This window comes from Nymphaea colorata, chromosome 12 (assembly GCF_008831285.2).
Source record: "Nymphaea colorata isolate Beijing-Zhang1983 chromosome 12, ASM883128v2, whole genome shotgun sequence".
NCBI classification, from domain to species: domain Eukaryota; kingdom Viridiplantae; phylum Streptophyta; class Magnoliopsida; order Nymphaeales; family Nymphaeaceae; genus Nymphaea; species Nymphaea colorata.
In genome coordinates this window covers 17,779,315-17,789,622 of record NC_045149.1, presented here as the reverse complement: position 1 = coordinate 17,789,622, position 10,308 = coordinate 17,779,315, and the positions used below count along the sequence as shown (strand labels likewise).

General features: G+C 36.8%; 1 protein-coding gene across 1 annotated transcript; it reads left to right on the top strand.

Moving 5' to 3' along the window:
• The first annotated feature begins 2,252 nt into the window (after positions 1-2,252).
• Positions 2,253-10,269, top strand: LOC116266353 (7-hydroxymethyl chlorophyll a reductase, chloroplastic). The gene is made up of 19 exons (XM_031647529.1): positions 2,253-2,557; positions 2,658-2,754; positions 2,881-2,965; positions 3,285-3,396; positions 3,950-4,034; positions 4,149-4,190; positions 4,357-4,435; positions 4,684-4,735; positions 4,829-4,891; positions 5,179-5,276; positions 6,474-6,509; positions 6,639-6,700; positions 7,582-7,609; positions 8,504-8,583; positions 8,664-8,733; positions 8,831-8,888; positions 9,413-9,474; positions 9,571-9,665; positions 9,737-10,269. Exons 1-19 carry the CDS (start codon positions 2,491-2,493, stop codon positions 9,825-9,827), a joined length of 1,362 nt encoding a protein of 453 aa, XP_031503389.1. The 5' UTR covers positions 2,253-2,490; the 3' UTR covers positions 9,828-10,269.
• Positions 10,270-10,308: the final 39 nt, after the last annotated feature.

Here is a 10,308-nt window from a genome sequence, read left to right as displayed (position 1 = left end):
CCAGGTGAAAGGAACGGTCCATACCCGAGATGGGTGGGTTTTTTTAATTTTAACAAATAATAATATTTAAAAATTACAGGCATATACTTCAAATGCATAAAACAATTTTTCATGAAGAAAGAAGTTCTGCGTGTTCGAGGACAGCATATGGAGTCCTGTGTTCGGCCGCAGTCATGTGAGGGGTATTTTCCATTTATTTTTTTTTTAAATTGTGGTTTCGCCAAAAACCTACATCTTACAAAGCCAACTAAATAAAATGGTTCAATAACAAATTGCCACCTATGTTACATGGGTGTGAGTTATGAACACGACAATTTTGAAAATTTTGGATATGCATATACGACAATTTTGAAAAATTTTGGATATGCATATACGATAATTTTGAAAATTTTGGATACACGGATACAATATATTTTATATTCTCAAAAATGATAAAATAAAAAAAACATTAAAAGTTAATAGTTCACTCTTACAATATCGTAAAAAAGTTTGTTTTATCACAAAAACGTTGAGTATTTGAAAAGATTGTTCATAAAAATAATTGGATGCATCACAAAAAAAATGATAATATAAAAAAAAACATTAAATTAATACTTTATTTTTTGGCATGTTCTACCCACGTCCCGTATCCGGATACGCGTGTCTGCATATTGGATATGGGTACGTGGGCAAATCCTACTTATCCGTATGACAGAGATTGTCACCATATGCATAAAAAGTTCAAACAAAAGAAGATAAGGGACAAATGCCTCTCGGTTCAATAGTAAGTAGTTACACATGCTTGTGCATGTTTCAATAGTAAGTAGTTACACATGCTTGTGCATGTAACCAGCTTTGAGCTAAAAGGACAATTTATTGCTTATGAACATAATAAGAGTGAAGACATGAAAACTCTCAATATTGTCTGTCAATGGAGGAAGAGCTTCCACTCTTAACATAACTTATCTTCCCTCGGTAAGTTAGAATGTGTACCAACCTCTAATTTATGATTGATGTGGAGAGTTTCTTTCATAAAAACCTCAGTCTTAAATTACCACGACAAATGTTCGATTCTTAAACTTATAAACAGTTAGCATAGATAAGCCTATTATAACATTGAGGATGATTTTGGATGTACATAAAAATGGAGGGACATTTTCGGGCTTATAGGATTTCAATTACATATGGAATAAAAATTATTTTTATATCATTTTTTTAATGTTTTGGGATATGAAACCATAACTACACTTGCAAAAACGGAAAACTTATTATTTATGTAATAATGCGTACTAAATGATAAAATAGTCTTTTTCTTCACTACCCGTTTCATATTTTGACTCCAATGATCCTAACAACCTTATTTTTATGGTTTTGTCTTTTCATAATCAGAAAGACCTTATTATTAGATATACAATTGATGGGACATGAGTGAAGCTGAAGCCACACATTATCACTAATCATATCGACCGGCTTTTCAAATAACATATATATATATATACTTATTAAATCCTCATCTCCTCTCACTTAATGCTACCAATGTACGGTGCTGAAAAGTTTCTTGTGGCATTGATTACCTCGCCTAATAAAATGACATTTTATTATTTGTCAGGTGGCGCTTAATTCCCTGCATCAAATAAGTAAGCTATACTTCTACCTTTTAATCAACATTGAGCATTTTAAGAGGTCGTTTGGTAGTAGATGTGCTGCCATTGTTTTATAAATTTATCTCAAAAATTTAAGCAGATTCATAAAAAAACAATAGAATTAAATGTTCATAAATCTGTCACAATAGACTTTGCTTTATATTGTTCCTTTTGGGTGTAGAAATAAAAAGTAGCAATTTAAAGATTACATAAAGGAAAGAAGCAAAAGGCAGTGAATTGAACAAACCGGCGCTCAAGCAAAGGCTCTAAAATCAGTAATAGTGTTTGGCTTTGATTCATAAGGTGAAAACAGACAGCAAATAAATGTAGAAGAACCACGTAAGCTGCCTCTCTCATGGAAAAGAGATCTACTGAGTAGCATATTTTCGAATGTCAAAAAACTAATTATTTGAACGTATTTTTCATACTTAAAAACATCAAAATAAACATAACAAACATCGTTTTTGGCATTTTATAAACAGAAAGAACCAAACTGCTGGCCTTATATCTTATTTACACAATAAAGAATGTGTTTTTTTATGTGGATCTGTAACATTATAGTTAGAAAGTTTACATTTATATAATCGTTCTTGGAAGAAAATGAAAGAGAAAAGTGAGTCGAATGGGTGGGATTGGTCGGACTGATAAAAAATTCTGACTTGTCTCGATGCTGTTCTGTTGCAGAGCTAACGAGACTGGTCGGGCTGGATCCATGCGGAACCCGGCTTGTTGTATAGCACCGGAAGGGGGGGACGTTATCCTCTCCTAGCTCCACGTGTGGCTTTGCTGCTCTGACTCCACTGGCCGGCCGGCCCACCGATTGCTGCCGGCCCATCGATTCCACCGCCGGTGCTCCCCGTCTCCGCCAATGACGTCCATGGCGGGGCTTCACGCGGTTGCAATCACACGACCCATCCCGCGAGCTTCCATCCGTGGTGGACTCTTCTGTTCCTTTCTTCGCCGTTTCATCTGTTTCCATTCCTGAAACCTTGGCCACTAATCCTTGATGGCATACTATTGGTTTCTCCGGTACAGGGGAAAGGAAGACCTCTGGGGAAGTAAGGGAGGATTGGAGGGAGAAGTCGAGACCCATTAGGCCAGGTGGTGTTTATCCTGCTAAGGATCACTGCAGGTTCTTGGTTTCTCCTTTTTCCGCCCTCCTTTTGTTCTGTTTCTTTTCTATGGTTCGTTTCCTTGGTGGTTTCTGTATCAGTTTCTCAGTGTTGTTTGATGGTGTTGTTTGCTTTTTTATCTGCAGCCGTTGTGGACTATGTGATACTTACTACATTGCCCATGTCAAGAACGCTTGCGCTTTCTTGGGAGATGGCATGTCGAGGATCGAGGTAGTTTTCGTCATCTCGTCTCCGACAGGCTAGTTCCTTTGTTTCTTTCATGGTATAAGAATATATTTATACATATGATCGTCTGTGACGGATTTCATGGAGACATTAAGAACTTGTCGGCTTTGGTGGATGCAATAGCATATATAGCTACTTATATGTATTCTAAATGTTGTTGTATTTCTGCAATTTAGTGCTTTCTGGTAGGAGGTACCCTAACTACAGCTTGTTAAAACAAGTTAGCTGCTCTTGGTGTTCTGCCACCCTATTTGCTGCTCCCCTTCAGGCCTTCACCTTCTAATGTCTTTCTTAAATTTTGTAGGCTTTGGAGCCTTCTGTTCATGGTAGAGGAAGGAACTTGGACTCATTAGATGACGTCTATTTTGGAGTGCATGAGAAGATGTTGTATGCTAAAAAGATGGCGCCCGTTGAAGGTATTCAATTTTTTTTTTTCCATGTAAAAAATTTCGCATCTTATGGTGACAATGATTTACTTACTGAACAACTAGATATGTGCTACGTTTCTAGAACTTCCTTCAATTTATTTGGGATTTATGATATGACTTCTCAAGGCATTTGGTGTAAAAGATAGTGGTAATGGAAGTCTGAATCGTGTTCCACCATGGTAGAACCAGGACTGACAAAAGTACTGGACGGATAAAGTGATTTAAGAGTAACTAAAGCATGATTTTAGGAACTTACAGAGGAGCCATTTTCTTCATTTGACCATATCAAGTGCATATATAAGGAGAATATTTTGGGCCATTTCAGTTACAAATATGTAACTTTATGTCCTCCCTATTAGATCTTATTTCGCACAATAAAGCTTGAGGAATAGGATAAGCATTCGGTCTTTGTATTTTATCACTTTGATGTTTAAGCAGAGATAATTTATATTAAAATACCGTAGCTATTTCTAATGAACAAGTTAATTATTTTTTCCCTATCACCATTCACTAGAATTGGCTTCTGTTGATGGTTTTGCAGGAGCCCAATGGACCGGCATTGTCACAACAATTGCAATTGAAATGTTGAAAGCAAACCTGGTTGATGCTGTAATTTGTGTGCAGAGGTATGCATACAAAGAATTAAGTTCATTCAGGAGTAACTGATTTTTGGACCTTCTTTTGGTTCTTCTGTTAGTATTGGAGATATGACTCGGTACTTCAACTTCAATTTAATGCAGTGACCCAGATGATAGATTGAGCCCGAGGCCCATTTTAGCCAGGTGATCACAACCTTGTTGGAGTTTTATGCTGCTAGTTTTCTGGCTACTAGTTGTTTAGATTAGAAGTAACCTTTTTCATATTCCTGTGATTTTATTACAATCTGTCTTAACATTTTATTAAACGTGCTTAACCATTGTGCAATGGTTTCACTGTTTCCAAATATAGGACACCTGATGAAGTTCTTGCAGCAAAGGGAGTCAAGCCAACATTATCTCCCAATCTGAACACCCTTGCCCTAGTTGAGGTGACTGTTCTGATAAAACATAACGATCATTGCTATTGTTGATGTTGAATTTTATTTCTCATTTTCTCATAAGGCATTGCCCCTTTGAGGACCTTGGTTCAACAGTCTTTTATTTTGTTTAACTAATGTCAGATAAAAATTAGTGCCTGCTGTTTTTTTTGAGTTCATGTGCATTCCTTTCCATTTTCTTCTCCTTTGCTTTTTCCCTAAAGAGTGACATTAACTGCTTTGATGTATTTGCTGTATAGGCAGCAGGTGTGAAACGTCTACTTTTCTGTGGTGTGGGTTGCCAAGTACAAGGTTTGCTGTCTTCCTACCTGCTACTTGTACGCACAACTTGTGATTCCTTGTAACTTCTATTATTGTAATGCAGAGTCATTTCTGAAACTGCAGCATTGCGATCAGTAGAGCACCATTTGAATTTAGACAAGCTTTATGTACTCGGCACCAACTGTGGTGAGTGAGGAGTCACTTTACAATGTAGTCAGGAGTTGGATTATTTTGTGTAATCAAGTTCACAAATGCTTTGTCTAACAAGTTGCTAAGCCAATAGTTGTTCTAGAGTGGAGCATAATAGTTAAAGATTGGTTGGATCATGTGAGTAACTTTGAACAGATTGACCAAGTGTCACTTGGAAGTGGCTCCAATGCCATCTGTTGAGTCATTACATCTTACAAAGCCTTATCCTTAATGAAACTTTTCTGGAGACAATTCTATTCTGAACAAAAATTTTCTGCTTTTAGTTGATAATGGAACCCGTGAAGGGCTGCAAAAGTTTCTACAAGCTGCAAGCAGAGAGCCTGAGACTGTTCTTCATTATGAATTTATGCAAGACTACAAGGTACTTTGGCCTCTTAAAAAGAGACGCTTGCTTTTGAATCTCTTACTTGGCATTTATTATTCTGATCTCTAAATTACATGTGTCTAGATACTTGAATCCAGGAGTTACTGGTATCATCTCTTTTCCATAAATTTGGTTCGTGTCTATGGAATTTGCAAACACATTCTTTAGAAGAAAGGTTTTACACTGGAATTGAACTAAAATGTTACTGGCAGAATGTTAGCCATGTCTGAGGTCATTTGCCTTATGGTTGGAGTGGCCAAACACCATAACTTGAGTTTCAAAGTGTCACACGGCTTTTTCAATTTGACTTTAGAACAGCATTATAGTGACAAATCTGACACCATTTTGCTATTATTGATGTCCCTGCTGTCTGTTTCCAATATTAAATGATTGTTTACTTCAGATGTTCTTTGGAGAAATCAAAACTCTTACTTGCTTAGAAAATTGTTCAATTAAAAATTCTGTCTTATGTACAAGGAACATCTGTATTTGATTTTATTGTTCATCTACTTTGTGTCTTTATTTTACAAAGTATCAAAATTTGAGGCCTCCAATATGTTCGTAAAAAAGGGCATGAAGTCCAAAATTACAACCACGGTCGAATATCACCTCCAGTCAGCCGCTTATATGTATAGTGAAAAGTTTGACCTTGTTCCACATCATAATTGAGATATATATATATTGTTTCTAAAATCATCAAGACAGAATCCTTAAAAGAACTGTTGCTTCGGAGAATATCTCCTTTTGTACTGTTTGGCCACTTGTGTGGTTTCATGTTCTATGCAATTTCCTGTTTTCCTCCATAAACAGTGAACGAAGAAGTGTTTTACACTCTTAGTACATATTCCTGTTAAAGCACCTTGGGAGTAAAAATCCGTTTTTTACTAGACTCACGAGTCACAAGTTTGTTATGCAATGCTAATGGGTTGTCCGTTTCCTGCAGAGAGAAGTCATTTAGCATCTCTAAATGTAAAGCAGTAAAGGCATCTGTCTAAGATGCTGCAAGTTAAAGAGTAGCAAGTTGCACTATTCAACCAATAGCCAATAACTAAATGATTCAAATCTCATATTTCTAAAATATTAATCCTCTAGTAACCAAATATCTTGCATGTACATCAAAATCCTAGATATTGTATTACTAGTGGATAGTTAATTGTAAATTCCATACTGAAATTTTAAGTGCCCTGTGAACAGGTCCACCTGAAGCATTTGGATGGCCATATCGAGGAGGTATAAAAGTTTGCACCTATTTGTTTACAATATAGGGTAGAATATTCTTTTTTCTCCTTTTTATTTTTTTAATATTTGTTATTTTAGTACTTCCATTTCATCTTAGACTTCATGTGATTTCTAAAACAGGTACCTTATTTCTGTCTTCCAGCTAATGAATTGGTCGATGTAATAGCATCTTCTTGCTATAGGTAAGTTTCCCATTCTTCTATGAATATATTTCCCTGAAATTATTTAAAGCTTTATAAACAGTTGCTGAATACTTTGGAGCCTTGGTTGGTAAAGAATGCCTCAGATATTTTGGTTTCATCTTTCTTTCCCTTAATTGTCTGCATATAGATTTATCTTTATCATTTGATATTTTCTGGCTTTCCTTGGCAGAACTTTTTTATTTTCTTTGCCATATGACCTTATAGTGAGCTTTTCCATCAAGAGTTGTTGCTCCAGCTACTACTTGGGGCAATCAATGGTTGGCAATTCTCTCGATCCAGCCAAGATCTAACCCCTCACACTTAAATATCCCTCCTCATTTTCTTGATAGAAGTGATTTTTTGTTGGATGATGGTTGAAAGATATGACAAATAGATCAAATGAGCTCGGCCACGTTTCAAAAGACATATATTAACATGCCTGTAAGATCAGTCTGTGCATCATGGTTTTGTTGAACTCCATCTCAAACTCAATTTACTTTAAGCAATTTCTCTTCTATCATCTTCTTGTATGCCTTTCATTCAGATATTATGTGTGAGCACCACCCTAACCTACAACTACGAAATAGACTTGCTTGTTAAAGCAATCGTAGTCTCAAAAGATTCAGGTTTCCTGCTCGTCTTTTCTAGAATTTTTCCTCCCATAGTGGATGCCCTTAGATGATGAACTGCAGCTCGTACTCATCAAGGATACTGTTCATAGTTGATATATGCCTAACCTTTTGTATCCTTTTACAGCCTTTTTTGTTGATAAGTTTGTGATAATTGCCAGAAGAATTCTGTGTATCTTTTGAGTTTTGACCGACTTGTCTCCCATGTTTCATTTTCTGTTCCTAACATGTTTGCTTCTTGGTGATGTGCAGTTGCTTTGATTACACTAATGCCCTAGCGGTAAGTTCTTATCTGATCAGTAATTGAAAAAAACTGCATTGGCATGATAGAAATTGTTTTAGCATTTTTTTTTCCTTTTATAATCAGGTCTTCTATTTTCTTTCATGGATAATTGTGAAAGAATATGGATAGATTAGGGCTATCGCACAATCATGTTGGAAAAGGTCCTTGACATGTGGCATAGCAACAATAAAATATAATAGTGTTGCTGCACGTGATAGCATAATGCATAGTTATTTTGTTTAACACTGTGCAAATTACTCTTGTAATTTGAAATGCTGATTCCTCCTTTTCTTGATTGTGCCTTAGTATTGGAACAGATGAAGTTGCAGTTAGTGCATCTACAGTACGTGGAAAAAAATAAGCCGATTCATTGTTGCAGTTATAGCTTCTCTTCAAGCAACAAATCTTAAGTAGGAAATTTAGGACTTTGCACAGTGTATACGTTTTAGGTAGGGATCAGAAGCAAAAGTTTGACAAGATAGTAGGAAAAATGAAAAATGACTTCTCAACTATTGCTTCATCACCAAAGAAATCTGTTGTCTTATGCTTTCTGTCAACAGTTCACTATGAAATTTACCTACAGAAACTTGTTACACATGATTCAATTTAGCTCTGCAGAATAGTACGTTTATTCACCAAGTGTGAAGAATAAAAGAGAACCACAATTTGGAACTAAGCAAAATACTTTAAAAAAGGATGGTTAAAAAAATGACCATTGGAAGGTACATCTGAGCATTGAAACTTGCAAAATTGTTTGATTTAGTTACTCAACTAATCCTCATCATAGTGATTTAGTTACTCAACTTGGAAGTATTCTGTCATCTTGGAAATAATTTGACTTACGTAGGTGTGTTGCGTATACCTTTTCAAGTTCGGATTTTAAACATGCAGGACTTGGTAGTGGGGTACATGGGAGTACCAAAGTATTCAGGTGTTAGTATGTCACAGCATCCGCAATATATCACTGTTAGGTGTGTTGTACAGACCTTCTTCCGCTTTGCATTTTCCGTTCTTATGGTCGTGATGATAGAAGGTTTAGTTTTATTTACAGAAATGAACGAGGAAGAGAAATGCTTCGCTTAGTGGAAAATCTTTTGGAGACCTCTCCTACAATCAGCAGCGTGCGTTTCAGAATCTACTTTATGTATCACCTTCTAATCATGTTATCCGACTCTCTTTTTGTCTCTCATTTGACAAATTCTATCCGTTAACCTTCAGGGCAACCGACAACCATATGTGATGGAAACTGTCAAGGCAGATGACCAGGCCAAATCAGGTTTGTATTGTACTCTCAAATACTTTCCACTTGCTATAGAGTCGAAGCTAGTGATTACCCAAACGCCACCCAAGTGCCATAGGACTAGCAGCTAGTTCACCAAGGTATTGCTTGCTTCGCTCGACACATTTTCTTCGGTGTATTTTTTCCAAGCATAAAAGTGCCTTCAAAAATTATTTACGAGAATCTGAGAAGGGTAGCCCACGTTTTAACAGGTAAGCGAGTCTCAGATTCTCAACCAAGGACCCGAGTTCTCGTACTTCATGAACCATTTGTTGTATTTTGCTACTTTAGCATAGCCGCTTACATTTCCTTTCAGGCCTGCAAATGTTCTCTCTGACTTGGCTGACCTCTGTTATGAGACTTTCTTTTCTGAGCTGCGTAGTTTCAAACTATATGTTGCACGAGGTTGCATCGCTGTATCATCTACAGTTTACTGTATATCTATACATCAAACATTTGCAGGGAAGGTTTACTGTTTGACATCTATTTACTTTGTTAACCATGACTCCTAACATTCGCAGGGAAGGCATCTCCTCCTGCTCCAAAGTTTGTTGGTGATCTGATTGCCTTTATCCTTAATCTGGTTAGTGACTCTTTCATTAACCACCTAGATTAATTCACTACACTAAGTACCATATTCTCAATTTATACATGTTATTGTATACAAAAAATCTTGCAGATCGGACCAAAAGGTCTTGAATTTGCACGTTACTCGTTGGACTACCACACCATCCGCAACTTCCTACATGTATACCGTACATGGGGAGAACGCAGGTAAGTAACAACTTGGTTTGTACTTGGCGCCACAGCTCTTTTTAATTTGTTCTTTGTGCTGCGCCATACAGAGCAGAGCGGCACATGCCATCGTATGCAAAAAGGCTTATAGACATGTACAACAAGAACGGCCAGATTGATTCGTTGCTTTCAAACAAGTAGTGTTGAAAACCCGACACTTCGGCAGGCGTTCATCCAGCACCGTACACTTCAGACGTCGTTAATTGAAGGCTAAATATGCTTAGCGCCTAGTTGGCTGCAAAATGCGCAAAATCCCCCATGCAAGGTCCTATCCTATAGACGCATCATCTGTATATCTGTGAAGTAGCAGAAACACTTCGTTGCATGGGGGTCTGCCAACTGCCAAGTGATAAAAAATATCTGGCTGGCGTCAAAATCTCCAGTATGATCCTGTAAACTAGCATACTTTGGCATCGAGCAGGTGTTTAAATTAATGGTATGATAAGTTGCACGAACGACCAGTAAATATGAAAAGACCGATGTGAGCTTGCTTAACAAAAAGTATATTGTTGTTCACAAATATATTAAAGATCGATTGTTTGACAATCAATCTGATGAATCCATCCGAATTAGTTCAATTTTCTGACAGAGTGCACTTTCATGTATTTTGTTTGAATGGGTG